This window comes from Cucumis melo, chromosome 11, assembly GCF_025177605.1.
Source record: "Cucumis melo cultivar AY chromosome 11, USDA_Cmelo_AY_1.0, whole genome shotgun sequence".
NCBI classification, from domain to species: domain Eukaryota; kingdom Viridiplantae; phylum Streptophyta; class Magnoliopsida; order Cucurbitales; family Cucurbitaceae; genus Cucumis; species Cucumis melo.
Window position 1 is genome coordinate 25,716,261 of NC_066867.1, and position 18,801 is coordinate 25,735,061.

At 30.8% G+C, this 18,801-nt stretch overlaps 1 protein-coding gene across 1 annotated transcript; it reads right to left on the reverse strand.

Annotated features, from left to right (window-relative positions):
- Positions 1-746: 746 nt before the first annotated feature.
- On the reverse strand, positions 747-5,411 carry LOC103496251 (26S proteasome regulatory subunit 6B homolog). The gene is made up of 6 exons (XM_008458032.3): positions 4,833-5,411; positions 3,974-4,204; positions 3,548-3,706; positions 3,202-3,354; positions 2,876-2,959; positions 747-1,290 (listed from the first exon to the last, which is right to left on the reverse strand). The coding sequence occupies exons 1-6, from the start codon at positions 5,325-5,327 to the stop codon at positions 1,156-1,158; spliced, it is 1,257 nt and encodes a 418-aa protein (XP_008456254.1). The 5' UTR covers positions 5,328-5,411; the 3' UTR covers positions 747-1,155.
- Positions 5,412-18,801: the final 13,390 nt, after the last annotated feature.

The window sequence follows — 18,801 nt, forward strand, 5'->3', positions numbered from 1 at the left end:
GAAATTAAAAGAAGTAGCACATAAAGACTCCATGTTTTGTCGAAAATAGGATTGGATGTTGGACTAATTAGAACCATAAAACTGAAAAACTCGAACACTAACGAAACTATTTAAAAAAATAAAAAAATTTCTTAAGATGTCAAAATTTCTCAGAATTCTGGTTGCATTGGAGAAATCAAAATATTCTCAAAATTCCAGAACTACTTAAAATTCTAATGTCGGGAATATCAAATTTCATAGAAATTGGAAAAAGAAAACCTAAACTAAACATTATCCAATTGAAATTCAGAGATCTCGAAATCTTGAAATTTCGATGAAAATTTTTAACCACGAGGATCTTTTACCTATGAGTTGTGTAGACAAAACATACAAAGCGCCCTCCAACGGAACAATAGAAAGCTCGAAAGGAAGAGCCCACAAGATATTGAGTTTGAATCAACAATCTCCACCTCCACACAACACATCCATAGTTTCGATCTCAACATAACAAGCAAATTGCATATAATGTGAACATTAATATAACATAAATTATTATGGGTAAAATGCTTATTTGTCAATGTAAATATCATTTTGCTTTTGTTTTTTCTTTTTTCAAAAGCAATATAATATTGAGATCAACATTTCTTCGATGTTTCTATTTTGAGATCTAACATTTCGTCAATTTTAAATTGAAATTGAAAGCAGAAGGTTCCCATCAAAGTTTAATCCTCATGCAGCCTGCGCAGCAGACTCGATAGCAAAAGATATAAACAAACAAACGATAAGTCAGCAGTACATTTTTCTCCATGGGCTCAAACAAAGAGAGATTTAGTTTGCATCATTAGAACTGAACCCAGCCAGACAAATTCAAGAACGTTCTATTTTCCGAGTTACACAAACAACCTTTTCAGTGCTTGGATAGAGACTAGAGCAGGCCAGTACAAAACAATTCAAGGTTTGAGCAACAATGTCGGAAAGGCTAGCATTCTAAATTATGCGAAAATAGAATAACAGAGTGATACAAGGAAAATTACCGACCCACAGCTCTATTCGAAGCACAAATAAACTTCGATCTAGAAGTTGCTGTAACTGCAATCTGTGTGTGAGGGGAAGGAATCTATAATTACGATTGTATCGACAAAGACAGTACTGAGATTTCACTTCCACCTCTGGGAATCATTTGTAGAATTCAAAGTCTGTGTCAGGCTTCTTCACGTTGGTTCTGTATCCCTTCTCGAAATCTTTGGGGAGTATCACGTATCTGTTCTTGCGAACCGCATGCATCCCTGCCTCTTGGCAGATAGCAGCAATCTGCAGTTAGCCATCACATCTTATTATCAGCAAATGTTGAACAAACTAAAGCCGAGGGAAAAAAAACTGTGGAAATTTTGTAGTTGCAATTGAAGTTTGTAGAACAAATCATGTTCATATAAGGTCATGTTATAGCCATTGAAGTTAATGTACCAGAAGCCTAGAAGGCAACTAATTAAATTTTCCCTGACGACTTGAGTGAGGACCAGCATCCTCTAAAAGATAAGCACATCCTCACTCCACTTTTTGATGTGGGAGGATTAGAAGCTAATCCTAAACAATCAAGAAAACTAATCTTAATCCTAGTCAATCAAAGATTTGACCAATATACCATAAGTTACTCTAATCCTTACTACATCAACTTTTTTTCCACAACTCCATGTGTAAAATGCTTGTTTATTAATTTAAATGATTTTTCACTCCTACCATCCCTGAACTTTCCTTCCCATATAAGTTAACAGCTCCACCCTCTCGTTTCTTTTTCCTAAAAGTGGCTAGGGGCCTGAGTGGTCAGACTCAGATGGGATGCCGGCAAGGTAATGAGACTAAAGAAAGTAAACTAGAAATGGATGAAATGCAGTATTTAATTAGCACCCTGCAAGGCAGGGTTATGTAATAAGTTTTAAGATCAGGAGAAAACAAATAATAAGTAAAATAAAAGATAAAAAGTAACTTTTCAGTATTGACTTCTTCCACGCTCTCCAAATGGTCATGTAGCTTCTTGGCTTAGAAGGGACCCTAAGTCAAATCCTCTGTTCATAGGTTCAAGGCCTAGTAGGTAGAGAAGAAGAGTTTGATAGACCCCCTAATAGTAAAGATGTATTCACGTAGGAATAAAAGTGGGAAGAAGAAATAGTGATCGAGTTAGTTGGTAATTTCATTTGTGTGGGCCCTTAGGAATGTGTTTGTTAGAGTGGGGCTAAGTAATCTGTTAATTCTCTTTATGTGTTTGTCTATTTAGGTGACTAGTGTGGTAAGGGGAGGGCATCTTTTTCCTTAACTATTTTATGTGGAATTCTCAATAGAGAAGTGTGGAGAGATTGGGGAGCTCTCAAATCCTTCCCCGGCTGTTGATAAATAAAATTGAGGTTGAGGCCTATCAGAGTTCTTGTACTGCGTTGATAAAAAAAAAAAAGGAAAGAAAAAACAAAAGAAAAAGAGATTTTCGGGGGGTGTTGTCCAAGAAATATCATCAGAAGGATTTTATTATGATTCAAAAGTATTCAATACAAAAGACTAACCCCTACAGAGGATTTGATGTCAAAGTATGCATTTAAAAACTAAAATGAAATTAACCAAAACATTAAACTAACTGCAAAATATATTTTCTTAAACTGATGATAACTACATACACAACTCACTACGTCAGTCATAATATATCATCTGAAGGATTTTATTACAATTCAAAAGTATTCAATACAAGACACTAACCCCTATAGAGGATTCAAGGACAATGTATGCATTTAAAGAAACTAGAAAACCAACAAAACTATTGAACTCCCCACTACATTCAGTTCTACTATACTTTCGTCAATTGATGATAACTAAAGTACACACAACACACATTATCATTTCAATGACTAACCTCAGCAGCACTGATTTTGTCTGGGCGAGAAACATAATCCTCAAGATCCACCTCATCACCCAAGTTCATTTTGGCAGTACAAACCTACAAGAAAATCGTGAACAAATATGACTCATTATCTAAAATTGACATGTAGCAAGAACTCAAGAAGCAAAATGTAAATCTCAAGGCATAAATAGCCAAAACTATAGATGTCTTGTCTATGTTATTTCCCCTAACTAGGAAGATCTGAATAGGGAAAATGGGCTTAAAATAAACTAGAAACAACTGCTGCTATATGACAAGGGAAAAAATTGAGTTTAAAATAAACTATGTATAAGATTTACCTGAAATACCAGCCTCTTTTGTCGGCGATCCGGTAAAGGGAATTCTATCTTTCGGTCAAGTCTTCCAGGACGCAAGAGGGCAGGATCCAATGTATCAGCCCTATTGGTTGCCATGATGACCTTAACATTCACTGTCTGGTCGAACCCATCCATCTACCAAAAATAAAATCAAGTAAAGAACTAAACGACCAAGTAGTCATAAAAAAATTATTGTTTAGCTAAAATAGAAGATTTAGAATTCCACTTCAATTAACTTCACAAAATTATCAACAGTGCCCACATTAGGAGCCATTGATCATACCCTTGTGAAATTGGATGACATTATGTATATCATAGATATTAATACCTGATTTAGAAGTTCCATGAGAATACGCTGGACTTCTCTATCAGCTCCTGTTTGGGCATCAAATCGAGCTGTTGCTATAGCATCAACTTCATCAATAAAGATAATTGCAGGGGCATTTTCCTTAGCAAGACGGAAAACATCACGGACCATACGTGGACCCTGAAAGGTGAGCACGAGGGAAAATAAGTCATTCCCAAGAAACGATCTACAGCAATAACTGAATTTTCAATGCCTGAACAACATTGAATTTGAAACTGAGATCAAGAACCCAAATCAAGTAGTATCAATAGCTAGTTTTCACAAACAACCAAGATTAAAGTGAGAACTCATGTAAAGATTGTCATGAATTTTTTCTTGTACAAGAGTTAGAAAATGAACAACTAAAAGAAGTTACAAACAAAACGACATAGGAAACTTCAAGCTTACCTCACCCAAATACTTCTGAACAAATTCAGACCCAACAACTCTTATGAAGGCGGCAGTTGTATGATTAGCAACAGCCTTGGCAAGCATTGTTTTACCAGTACCAGGAGGTCCGTAAAGCAAAACACCACGAGGAGGATCAATTCCAATTTGTTTGTACAGTTCATGGTGAGTAAGGGGTAACTCTACCGCTTCACGAATTTCTTGTTTTTGAATATCACATCCGCCAATATCCTAGAAATGATTTTAAAAGAAAATGAAGAGAAAAACAGTGAGCAAATCTCCAGCCTTCTTTGCATAAACGCTCCTCGAGGAAACATGCTATGAGAAAGTATTAGCATCAAGTCGGAGGAAATGAAGTTCAATCAGCTACATCGAAGTCATCAACCTCAAACTCACGTTAAGAAATAGAGAACTAATAAAGTGAATTTTGCCATAAGGTCGAGACTATCTAACTCTATTAATGGGGAAAATGCATTCATCAAGAAATTTTAAATATTCAATCTAAAATACACATTTAAATCCAAGGGAAACAATGCTAAACGTCATGAATGACATTAATCTTCCTAGGAAAGAAAATTTCGATTAAAACGAAAGAACCAAGAAGTATTATCAGATTTCATAAAAAAAAATCCGTCGTATGGTCAACAATTGCTTCGAAAAAACAATCTAAGCCCCTTTCAAGTCTAAATTAGGAACAAGACGCTAACCAATTTAACAAGGATTGAAACCAAAACAAGAAGACTCGATTACACTTAAACCCTAATTCCAATTAGCAAAAGAATACACCCCAAGAACGACGGAATTAGCATCATTATTCAAATTCGAACAACATAGGAAAACAAGATGATATAAAACTCACATTATAGGTCACGTCAGGCTTCTCCGACTGGCTAAGCAGAGATATACTAGAGTCGGCCTCAGGAGGCAAAACGTCAACTAAAGCGTTAGAGTGACGGTGCAGAGCGACAGAGGCAGAGGGTTTAAGAAGCTCGCGATTAATAGTACTGAGAATCCTAACATAATAATTAGAACCAGTGGTGGATCCAACAATCCCATTATTCTGATCCACCATTTCCATGAATTGGCCAATTACCAAAGGCACCGACTGTATCCTCTTAACCTCTTCCTGTGCTCGTAGAAGCTCGCGCTTCAAGTTCTTCTGTTCATCCTTCACGTATTCTTCTTGAATGTCGATGAACTCCAGCTGACGTTGCAACGATTTTAGACGGCTGTAGAGGTCATCCTCGTCGGAGGACTGTTCCGCCAAGCCTTGGAGATCAGATCTCATCGAGGGGAACGATGCCGGTGGCTCCAATGAGGATTTGGGGTCGAGAACCATAGCCGAGGCCGCCATTCTTGGTTTCTGATTCTTCCTTCTCTCAGCAGAAAGCAAAAGGCTGAACGATGGGAGATTAGAGTAAGGCGCAAGAAATTCGCCGTTTAGGAATACTCCCTGTTATTTATATTATATATCGTACTTCCAAAAATGTGATTGGATACGATGTCGTTTCCTTTTTGGGTCGGTGGAGATTGGGAGGCCCAGTTTGAATTTTGGGCCCATCTCGATAAGGCTCTATTGATAATTGGGCCAGGCAAATCGAATGGCCCAGAAACAGAAACGAGGCGTTTAGTTTGAAGACATTTCTTTATTATTTGTTTTTTTTTTTTTTTTTTCATTTGGGAAATTGGTATAGAGGGCCAATTTTAGGGTTTGGCTTTAGAAAATGCCAAAAGAGTAATTAAAAAAAAAAAAAAAAAAAAAAAACGAAAAACTACAGAGGATTTCACTTATTGATAAACCTAAAATACCCTTGGGAGAATTGCAGCTATTTTAGTAAATCTCTTTTCTTTCTTTTTAAAAATTGAGATTTAGTTAAATCTTTTCTTCCTAATATTATACTTCTTTGAATTTATATCTACAAATTTGTTATCAACTCACAATTTTTTTCAAACGTTATATATTTAGCCCTTGTGACTATGCCAATTTCTGATATCTTCATCTATGAATTTCAATAAAAACTTAATTCCTCTACGCACATTACATCCATTTACAAAGTTCAATAAAAACTCAATTCCTCACACAATTCTTCTAAGAAGAACTATAAAATTTATCATCGTAAGACAAATGTTGTTTTCATTTTGTTGAAGAAGGTAAGAAGAAGATTTATGGAGAGACGAGAAAAGTATAGTGATGGCAAGAATTATTTGATTGAGACTTCTTATTGTTCTAGTAGAGTTTTTGGGGTGCAATCTATCGAACCATAGTTAGCATCTAATGTATCTACACCATACAACTTGCCAAATATCACCAAGAGATAAGTAATTTTCACTCAAGACATCCAAAACGATGAAAATCTATCCCAATTAGTTTTGTTAAGACTATCTTAGCTTGAAAACAAACAAACAAAAATAAAAAAACAGTAATTACAAGTATTTGTTTAGCTTAACTTTTTTTTTTTTTTGTTTGTGCTGAAATATTTTGTGTAATAGGCTTTAGATGCTGGAAATTAAATTAAATTTATTTTATTTTTTTAAAATAATTAAATTTTTAAATGTTGTTAGTATCTTGATATTTTTAAAATTAATTTTTAAATAGTTTACAAAATCTCAGTCATTATTTCAGATTTTGATCATTAAAATCTTCGAAAGATCTTTTATAAAAAATCTTTTATAAGAAATCTTTTATTTTATTTTTTAGTTTGCATTTAAAAATCTTAAAAAAATGACATCATCTTTATGCTCTCAATAGATTATCTTATATTATATTTTTTAGTTTGCAGACTTTGATCCTCAAAATCTTCAAAAAAAAAAAAAAAAAAAAAAAAAAAAGAAATCTCATCGTGTTCATGCACTCAATCGTCTCTTCAAAGCAAATCGACATTCGAATGTGAAATCAAGTAAGCAATTATCATTAAAGTATTTATCTTTTTATACAAAATTAAGTTTTTTTTTTCCCCCCCACATATTATCATATCCATTTAGGGATTTCTAAGAGTCAAAATTGCTGCTGAAGAATATATTTTGAAGACATTCCATCCAGTCAGCAATTATCATTAAAGTATTTATGTTTTTATTTTCATAGTGGTATTATTTATGAATGTTGAATTGAGATGAAACCCTATTTAAGAAGTCATGGTTAAGATCGATATGAATATATAAATTACTTTATTAAAATAAATCTTTGAATAAAAAACACATGCTGAGTTCAATTTGTTATAATGTATTTATCTTTTTTTCTTCACATAGTTTGTGAACGTTTTTAGGCCTAGTGTAATTTCTTGCAAACTAATTGGAAGATTATGGAAGAAACAAATCAATTTTTTTTTTTAACATTTAACTAAATTTGTTTTAGTTACAATGTATTTTTGTGTAGTTGTATTAAATTATTTTAGTTATAGTGTATTTTTGTGTAGTTGTATTAAATTATTTTAGTTATAGTGTATTTTTGTGCAATTGTATCAAATTGTTTTAGTTACAGTGTATTTCTGTGTAGTTGTATCGAATTTGGTAGATTTGTGTGATAAGGTAAATAAGATTGTATATATTTGTTTAGTTATGATGTATTTTTGTTTTGGTGTATTTGATTTAGTAGATTAGTAAAGAAGGTAGCTAAATCTGAATTTAGTCTCTATCATGAAAACTTTCATTATATTTACTTATTAATTTTAATTATGTAACAAGTTAGTTGTTATAGTTCATAAACAAACTAGATCTTTAATTAGTTTTCTTAATCTTCATGCATAAGAAATTTCATTAAATCTGAATACTAATTTTGTTATAAAGATTGTAACTATTACAAAATTGTAAAATATAATGGTTAAATTGATTGTTTATTAAAGTCTATACACTAAATTGTTACCGATTTGGAAGTACAAGAACTAAATGTTATAAACTAATGTCTTTCTTGTAATAGAAGAGTTTTCATATGTTGAAACTTATTTTATTCATGTTAGGGTATGCTTGAAAGTGATGGTTGAAGTAGTGATTTAAAAAAAAAGAAAGATTAGGAATTATTAATTTTGTGAAATTAATTTTTTTTACCATTCTATTTTTGTTTCATTTCAAACTCTTAAAAATATTTTTTTGTGTGTTCTTGATTTATAGAAAATTTGACAAGCGACTCTTATAATATGAGGTTGGTTACAATCACATCTATTGATTTTCAACTTACTCGATTTGTACCCTTGTAGTTTTTAAATGGTTGCGATCTATTTTTTTTTAATTAAAACATTATTTACTAATTTAGCTCTCACACATGATGGGAGGGGCAAATTTTGTAATTAAAAAACTTGGGAGAAAATGTGGAAGAAGCCAAAAGACGAAGAACGCTCTTTTTAGAGAAATTGTCGCTAATAATTTGGTTGAGTTTTTGTCTTACAAAACTAACCCTATTTTTTAAAAATCATTCCTAACAATTTTTCTTGGTCCATCCTAGGCAGACCACTAAGATTAAACATATATATATATTTAACCTCAAAATCATAAAAAAAAAAAGTAACTACAAATAAGCAAACTAATTTCATTCTGCTCAAGCAATCAAACAGTGTGTCATTACTTTTATTGATTTGCACAAATAAATAGCAACTGTTATTTGTTTATATAAAAACACACACTCTCACATATACATACAAAATGATTCACACTTCAATATCTTTTCTCCTTAAATATCCTAAATATGGATTGTCACATGAAATCTTATTAAACAAAGACATTTAATAGTAAAGTAACATATATATATATATATATATATATATAGAGGACATATTTCATATTAATATCCTTTGCGATTATTGTACTATATTTCCCCATGAGGTTTACATTATGTAATGTGGAGATCATTATTCATGTAAACTAAGGCAAGAATAGGAATAATTATTGATAAACCAATATTTTGGTATACTTGAATTGCTCCACTTTTTTGTATGTCCTTGTATGAAAATCCTGCACATGTTTTATGGTTTTATTTAGCCCAAAAAAACCAAACAAAACTATATGACACTTTAATGTTAGTTTTGGAAATTCCATTGTGTGAATCTCCACTATGAATGCCATTTTAACCTAATTAAATTCAACCATTTTTTACAAATTAGATTTTGACTAAAGATATACCTTCTTTTAAAAAGGTTTTAACTAAATTTGTAACTTAATTGAGAAACAATGGCAAATAACGTGCTTCCTACAAAATATCGTTCATCATATCTTTAAGTAAATTTGGTATAAATGATGATAAGCAATATATCATTTAATGATGTGTCAAATGATGAATTAAAAGAATAAATGCTCTACGATGATATTAGAAACTTTTATCGAAAATGTTACCTGTTGAATTGGCACATCTACCGATGAGAAATGATCGTAGAGTCCAAGTATCAAAATCATTGGCAAACCAAAAATCCCTCTTGACCTCGTGAACGCAATCCAAGACTCCCAAAGTGTGCTCCAAACATCCATTTTTGCAATAAGTATCTATTTCCTCTTGTGATACTTCTACTGTGAAATTTAGAGATAATTGTTGTTGGTCACTGCACTGCATGGATTTCTGCACCCACACCCAAAATTTCTCTTTTCAAAACCCTAAATCAAATGGTATAACAAATAATCCAACTCTATTATTCGTGTCTATTCAATTCTTAAATTTTTTGGTTTGTAGATTTTAGGTCTAATTTTTATTAAGTTTCTAAGTTTTGCACTGTATTGAAATTAAATTCAAAGCTTCTTTTAGTAAAAGTGGGAATATGGAAATTTGGACCACAAAACTCCTTAGTACTAACACGCACGTATGCATATACTAAAACTGAGTAAATTAAATTTAAAACTTAAGGGGCTGTTTGGGAGAAGTTTTAGGTTATGATAAACCTAGAAACTATGAACAATAAAATTTATTAAACAAAAAATGTATTTTTTTCGACCTTTACATTGTGTTATAGAGTGTTAAATATTTGTGTCAAATATGGCTTTTTGAGACATATTATCCATTTTTTAAATTGACAATTTTTAAAAGAGAAAAGTTATAAGAAATAACAAATTCGACAAACTAGTTATAAAATACAATAAAATTTCAGATGCTAACAATAGCAAACATCTATAAAAATTTATTTGTTTGAGTCATTGATAGAATCCAAAATTTTGTCATATGTTGTAAGTATTTTATTCTATTTTGCTATATTTAAAAATGTCCCTTTAGATTTTGGGTTTAATACATTAGTGAATTTTAAAATACTAGTCACACACGCACACACGCACACACGCACACACCCAATGAAACATTAATATTGATGGTCTCAAAGACCCAGGAATGATTTTGTAGCCAAATATGTCCTTATCTATCATTCTTGAAATAAAAAAATGAATTTTGAGAGAAATTGAATAGTAAAGAGATGGATAAATGGAAATTGAATAGAAATGGATAAATAAACAAAGAGAGACAAATTTTAAAGAATATAGTAAAGAAGACTTCTTTTATAGTAATAAAAATGATATTGTTCTAAAAATTTTGAAATCAATGTAATTATGATTAAAGGTAAAGTCATAAATTTTAGAGTGATTTTTTTTTAGAAATAAATAAATAAAGGCACTTCATATTTTACCTTTCACATTAGATTATTTTTAATAATTAAAAATTAATTTTATTAATAGAAATCAAATAAAAGGTAAATGTTAAAAGAAAGAAAAAAATTAAAAAAAGAATGACAACAAATATGATAAAGTTATCCATCAAATTAACTATAAAAGTAGTTACAAAGTAATGGTAAAATAGGAAGAAAAAGTTTCTCCCATCTATAGATGTTTAGTATATCATTTGACTTTATTAACAACAATTTTAATGTTTACAAATTTACAAGATACAAATTGAAGGTTTTATGCTATCATTTGATAACACATTTTTAATTTTTTTCCACACTTAAAAAATATCACCCATTCTTTTTTTTCAATTTCCTTATTATAGTTCACTCCCATAAAAAAAAAAAAAAAATACTTGAATTCTTAAATAAATTTTAAATACAAAAACTATATTTTTTTTTTAGTTTTCAAAGCTTGATTTAGTTTTTTTTTTAATCTAAATTTCTTTAAAAGAGTTAGAATTTGGTAAATATTGATATAAAAACTAACAACAAAACAAAGAATCTTGAATAAAGCAATATTTATTTGAAAAAAAAAACAAATGACTACATCAAATTAAATTAATCAGATGTTTAAAACATATTTGATACAAATAATCTAACAAAAAAATCTATAGTTTAAGAAAAGTAACAATATTTACAAAAAAAAAGAAAGAAAGAAAAAAAAAGTCGAAAACAAACATATTTGTAAACTAAAGGCCTAAAAAGAGAATGAGAATGAAATCGAAAAAATTAAATAAACATAAGCTTTAATTTTAGTTCATTACATTGTAGGTCATGCATTCAACGGCGCTCCTCCACTGCTGAAATGGACTTAGATTATCATTTCTTCTCGGATTCGTCACATCTAATTTCACCACACACGAAAATAAATAAATAAATAAGTTTAATTCAGGACAGAAAAAAGCCTTAATTCAAAATAAATAAACACAATGTTGAACTTTATCAAATTATTAAAAGTTCAAGATTACTACTTTCGAAGGCGTTTGTACAGTCGATGAAGACGATGGAGGAAATTGCAAGGAAAAGAAGAAGACGAAAGGATTTGGAATAATGGAGATGAAATTCCATTGTTTTGTGTTAGAAAAAAAGCTTATGGAGAAATGGGTTGCAAAAGGTGAAGAACTTGGCAAAGGTATTAATATTGGGATTATTAGAAGTATGTTGATATTTTTTTTTTTAGTATAAAGTTGAGATTTAGATTTTGGGTTTAAGAATATGCTGCGATGACCTCAATGAATGAAACAAGATGATTTAATTTTGTGAAAAAACCTAGAAACGATTTTTTGTTTTTTCGATTTGTACAAGAAAACATTGATGATAAGCAAGAGCCACAGCAACTTAATCTATTATTTTCTTTTTTTAATTTTTGATTGGTAATCTATTAATTAACTAATTAATAGTTTTTCTATTAAAAAAAGCTAATATACACACACACATATATCTATTTCTCTATTGGTGATTATTATGACTGGTTTATGTTGTACATATATGACTGGTTTATGAGTGATTTTAGTTATAACAAGCATTATTTTTAAACAAAATGATTTAATTATTGAAGTAAGGATACTGAGAAATTTGATTAAAGAAAAGGGAAAAAAGATAACATTATTTCGTGGGTTTAGTTTACATATATTTGTCTTTAATCTTTTTGAAATGGATATATTATATATAGTTTCTCTCTCTGTATAGATTATTTTGTGCAAACTACTTTAATTAATTTAATTAATTTGATAAGAAAATAGAAAAAAACGGTAAATTTATAACAGAAAGTAGTAAATATTGTAGTAAATTTGGGATTTTGAAATAATATTTACATTAACTAGTTAAATCGTATTTAATTTAACAAAGGTTTAATTTAAATAATTGCACTATTGTATTTAATTCAATGAAGAGTTAATTTAAATAATTTACTATTTTCACATACTAAAACTTTTATTTACGTTAATCTTTATTAAATTTTAGAATAAATTTAATGATTAGTATCTTATCTAAATTCTCCAAAAAAATTTGGAGTGGATAGTAAAAGGATGAAATAATTTATAAAATATAACAAAAAAATTAAATTGTACAATGAGTTTGATGGATTTTGCTACATTAATTTAGTAAATAGTTTCAATATTTTGCTATTTTTGAAAATGACTTGTTATTCATACTTTTATATATTTAAAAAAATAAAAAAACACGTGTGCATCGCACATGATAAAAACACTAGTATATATAAAATTCTCTTCTCTGAACCAGACCTCGAGATGGTTCGAGTTCTAGGCTTCTTAACTTCTCTGCCATCTCCCGACCGGACAAGCACTGGGATTAGCCCAAGAACTTAATCTCTAAAGCTTTATGTCCTTCATTTCGGTTGGGAAGCACCAAGATTAACTCAAGAACTCGATCTCTAAAGTTTTATGTCCTTCATCTCAGTCGGGAAACACCGAGATTAGCTTGAGAACTCAATCTTTAAAGCTTTTTGTCCTTCATCTCGACTGGGAAGCACCAATATTAGCCTGGAGGTTTAACTTCTTTCTTCAATTTTTGCCCAAGATTGCTCGAGGGTGCCTAGGATATTGTAGACTTAAAATTTCTAAAGCTTATGTACACCCTACTCGTTCAAGCTCTAACATGAAACTTTAACTTTTTGACTCTTGTTTTAAAAGACATGTTTTGCTTCTTCTTCACATGAATCTGTGTCTGCAATCTTATCAGCTTGTTTACTGGGTTCCTTTTTTTTTCTTAGTTTTTTATTACTTTTTTGGCACAGTTTGTTGATGATGATAACAAATGCTACTTGAAAATCAAATACACATTTGATATAAGGAAAGATTGGAAGGAGGAGCAGTGGCCTACTTAATCATACCCCTCGAACATTTCAGATCGTTCGATGTTTGATTCAGTCCGAATGTGCTGCTTTGCTCAGGTTTCTTAAAATGTTTAATTTTGCTGCTTTCTTATTTATAATTCTTAATCTTCTCAAAGTTAATGTTTTTTCTTCTTCCTTTTTGACAATAAGGATGAAGAGTGTTTTTGAACTAACAATAGAAAAATAAAAACAAAGATGGGTTAGATCTCTATTGTCAATAGTATTTTTTTAAACAATAAAGGATCTTCCAATGCACAACATGAGGCGTCAGGAGATGTCTATGATCTCTCAACGCCTTATGTTGTATGTCAAGAGATCCTCTAGGTACACATTTTGCCTGACCTCGATTCTGATGGTCATTTATGCGTTAGAAGATCCTTTTTTCGACTCGTATATCTCTCGAGGATTTTATGCATCGGAAGATTTCCTTTTCTTATAGTCTTAAACTTTAGAGATGTCATATATGGTTATAAATTAATGGACTACACAATGAGGTAAAATAGATTAAGAAATTATTTGAAAAAAATTTAATGATAGATTGTTGAATAATGAGAATGAAGTTTGTGAGTATTATAAAGTTTTTATGGTAATTGGGGTGAGAGAAAATTATTTTGTATGTATAAATTTTCTTTGTCCATAGATTTTTATTTGTTTGAAGTTTTTCAACGTTAATTATTGTATTCTTAGTTTTATTGCTTTCTTTTAATTATTTTGTATGTATAATAGTATTAGGAGAGTTTACCCAACAAAAATTTCCAACTATTTTTTTTTGGCGAATATGTTGAATGGTGACAGGTTTGCTCTTGCTTCTACAAGAGGACTTGGGCTGAAATGGTTTGATCGAAATAAAATTAGTCAAAATTTATCGATATAGATCAGTAGTGGATAGGTCAAATTACTGTTTGACTCTTGAGTTACTTTTAAATTCTTGAATATCATTATTGCTTCTCCAATAAACAACATGATTATATTCCAACCATTAAACATAAACCTCTCTCGAGTTAGTGGGAACTTTTGTTCAAGCCACAATTTCAACCAAGATTAGTTAAACTGGGTACAAGATCATTTAGACTTGGTACACGATCGTTTTTTCACGCGTGTGTGACCGATTAATCGCGGGGATATTTTTGTTATTTCACGTTGTGGGTCTGTAGACGTTTTCCTTTTTCAAAATGATTCTATATGGTGTAAATATTTTGAAAATAATAATATAACCCATTAATTATTTTCTTTTCCTTTTCTTATTCCTAATAACCCTGATAACAACTATTATTATTATTATAATTTTCTTCTTCTCTTTTCAAATAACCAAAACAAAACAAATCTTCCTACTAAAATCATCGAATCTTCTCTTAAAACAAATAATTCAATTTAACTCAAATAATTCTAATTAATTCCAAATAATCAAATAAAAATTACCAGAAAGTTTTTGGACGTTTCAATGTTTTACTGAGACAAGTATGAGATGTATACCGAGCAGTTAGGTCAAGTTTTAAGAATTCCAAGCTTTTAAGCCAAATTTATATTTAAATTCTATATGCTTGATTTATTTCATTACTCTACGCTCGAGATACTAGTTTAGACTCGATATCAAGAGATTTGGTACTTATGAGAGATGATAGGTCTTTGAGACCCACTTCAATATGCAATAGGTTTTGAGTCATGTTGGGTGCTTAGCCCTTTAGGGACAGTTAATATGTGTACATAGATAGATAGATATTAACACAATAGCAATAAAACATTGAGAGTATTGAGCGTGCCCTACTACAATGTAGCCAGATGGATAACAAAGAAATGAGTAAAGTTTTATTAAGTTTATTTAGATATGTTTTGCCATGATGAGCTTTCTTTTAAAGACATTTACAATAATCATGCTTTATTTATTTAAAATTAGTCACTCACTAGGCTTTTAGCTTATTGTTTTCAAAATTAGCCACTCACTAGGTGTTGTATGTATTCCCTTGATGTTATAGTTATGTATATACAAGAGTGGTTGCATGTTCTTTTTCTAGTTTCCTTATGGTTATGGGTTAGTAAGAGCAATTTGTTAACAAGTGTCGTAAGAGTAGTTGAATGATGCTTGCTAGCTTCACACTTTCTGTAAGAGTCTAGGAGGGAGAGTAGCATTTACTGTATCAATAAGTTTTAGCACATAAAATCTAAGGGGTTGTTTGGGGGAAGGGTTGGGTTATGGGGGGTTAGGGTTATGATAAACCTAGTGTTATGATAAACCTAAGGTTATGATAAAATGTGTTTGGGGGAAAGGTTAAGAAGGAAGTATTATGATAAGATGTGTTTGGGGGAAAAGGTTATGTGGGTAGGGTTATAATAGTGTTATGATAATATGTGTTTGGGGAAAGAGTTAGGTAGGTAGTGTTATAGAATTTATTTATTTTTATATATTTTTTTAATTCATATTATGAATCTGATACACAAATTTCGTATATTTAATTTACCAAATTTTCATAGTTTTGATAAAACAATTTGCCTTAATTTCTTTAAATATGACGTTCATTTTCAACATTTTTTAAGTAGTTACGTGCGAATAATTTTTTTTTTAAGTTCATATTCTAAATCTAATACACGAATTTTGTATATTTAATTTACCAAATCGTCTCAATTTTTGTAAAACAAGTTGCTTTAATTTATTTAACTATGACGTTTATTTTCAACATTTTTTAAGTATATGTTACGTTTCAATGAATTGATTTTTATGAATGTAACACACAACCTGTAAATATGTAAATAAGTACAAATAACAATTGGAAATACGAAGTACCGAAAACAATGAGGTTGAGATTGATATCAAAATTTAATTACCTTCAATCAACTCTATGCTCGAATTTATATCAATATATTTGTGAAATTAAAATTTCAATATCAACCTCATAAATACAATGAGGTTGAGATTAATATCAAAATTTTAATTTCACAAAGATATTGATATGAATACGAACATAAAGTTGATCGAAGATAATTAAATTAAAAATTTAAGTGCGTACTTACAATAAATTACCACTACTAGAAAAAGACCCTTTCTTGACGGTTGATTTTTTCTTTTCTTGACGGTTTCTTGAAAAACCGTCAAGAAAGGGGCGGTTTAATGAAAAAACCGTCAAGAATTTTGATTAATAGGCGGAGGGGAGGCAATTTACAGAATTCTTGACGGTTTTGAAACGTCAAGTAATATGCATTTTTTTCTTGACGTTTTGAAACCGTCAAGTTGTTTATTTTACATTCTTGACATTTTTCAAACGTCAAGAATTTTTATGAGTTCGATATTCTTGACGTTTTTTAAAACGTCAAATGTATATATTTATCCTTGACATTTTAAAACTGTCAAGAAATGTCGATAAATTCTTGACGTTTTAAAACGTCAAAATTTTTCATTTTCAAATTTATTGACGTTTCTTGACGTTTTAAAAACGTCAAGAATGTTTTATAAAAAAACATATTTTTTTTTTAAAAAATAAACCTACATTTCCCCTTCTCTTTTTACTTTTTCCATTTCCCTCCCAATTTTTGGAATTAACCTACCTCCTCCCAATTTTTCAAGGTAAATTTCTTAACACTTTTATCTTAAATTTTGAAGATTTTATTTTTGTTGGGTGTTATATTATTTGGGTTGGTCAGAAAAGGAAAAGAAAAGGGAAAGGAAAATATTTTGGGTGATAAAATGAAATAAAATAAATAATAAAAATATATTATTATTTTATTATTATTTATTATTATTTTATTATTATTATTAAATTTCTTTTTGAAAAAAAAACCCTAAAATTCTTATTCTTCTTCATCTCCGCCATCAACGCCCCATCCCTTATCTTCTTCTTTTTCTTCCTCAACCAATTGCCGCCACTTCACCCCATCTCCTCACTTCTCCACCGAATGTCGTCGTCAACCTCTCTTTTTCGACGACCACCCACCGCAGCCAGCCGTGTGTTCTAGTCGTTCACCACGTTTGAAGCTGTCGCATTCCTTCCGTAAACCTCAGTCCCATTTGCCTAAGCCGAGCGTCGAGCATCGCGTCATTCTTCTCCCCGTGTGTCGTCTGACGAAGCAAGTGCTTACCACAGATAACGAGGAGAATGGCTTAATTTGTATTCCCATAATCTTTGATCTTCTTAGAAATTTTAGTCCGACTCTAGAAAATGAAGTGCAACCATTGCTGGACTTCGTGTGGAAAATTTACCAGAACTTTAAGCTGACTGTAAGCCATTTTTTTGAAAATCCAGCTGCTAGTGTCGAAGATGTAAAGCCCATGGAAGTATCCACTTCATCGGACCAGTCAATGAATTCCGGATGCACGGGGACTGTGCAACTCAATCCCAGTACCCGTTCATTTAAGATAGAAACAGAGAGTCCACTGGTCGTCATGTTTCTTTTCCAGCTGTATAGTCGGCTTGTTCAAACAAATATCCGTCTCTTGTTGCCTCTGATGGTTTCTGCTATTTCTGTTCCGAGACCTGAAAAGGTTCCTCCCTCTTTGAAGACTCGTTTCATTGAACTGAAGGGTGCGCAGGTTAAGGTATGTTGTATGCGACTCGTTTTGTATATATATATATGTTTAAATTTTGGCAAGGGAGGGTGAAACATGATTCCTTGAATGTCTGTAACAACCTAGCTATTTATTCTCGTAGGCTTTACACCCAAATGTCCTATAGGAAAAGAATGCTGAGAAAAGTGTTATGATTTTGTTGTTGTCTTGACTTTGATCTAGTAACCATAGAGTGATTGTTTTCTGTTGGCTTTGCTTGTTGTTGGGATTGATTATTATGCATCTATATATTTGTTGTAGGGCAAGGAAGATTAATGAACAATTGTTCATTGATATTAGGTAAACTTTCAAGTAAAACTTTAGAGATACTCGTCGGGTGAGATGTTCTAAACTTTGGAGTTTGTTACTTAGAAGTTCCTTTCCTGGTGGAGGTTGTATTTGAGATTGTTTCTCTAAGATGATCTTTGGTTGATCTCTTTCATGATGCCTTTGAGATGGATTTGTGTACCTAGGTATAGTCTTTTAAAATTGAATTAAGGCCGAATTTTGGTAACAGAATCATATCATGAAAGTCCAGCTGTATTGTCTTTGAGTGGCTTTGTTTAAATCATTGTTTTTTTTTGTCTAGGTTCGTTTTTAGGTTGCCTTCATATATTTATGTTGCTTGAGTATGGTCTTTGTGTTAGTTTTAGTCTGTATTTTCTTTTATTTTCTTTTACTCTTAGTATAATACTCTTGTATTTTGAGCTTTATATCGCATGAGCTTATTGGGTTTTGTTTTTCTGTTCTACTTCTCTGTTACTTACCACTTTCGTTACTTCATTTTACATTGCCGCTATGTCCACTAAATCTAAGT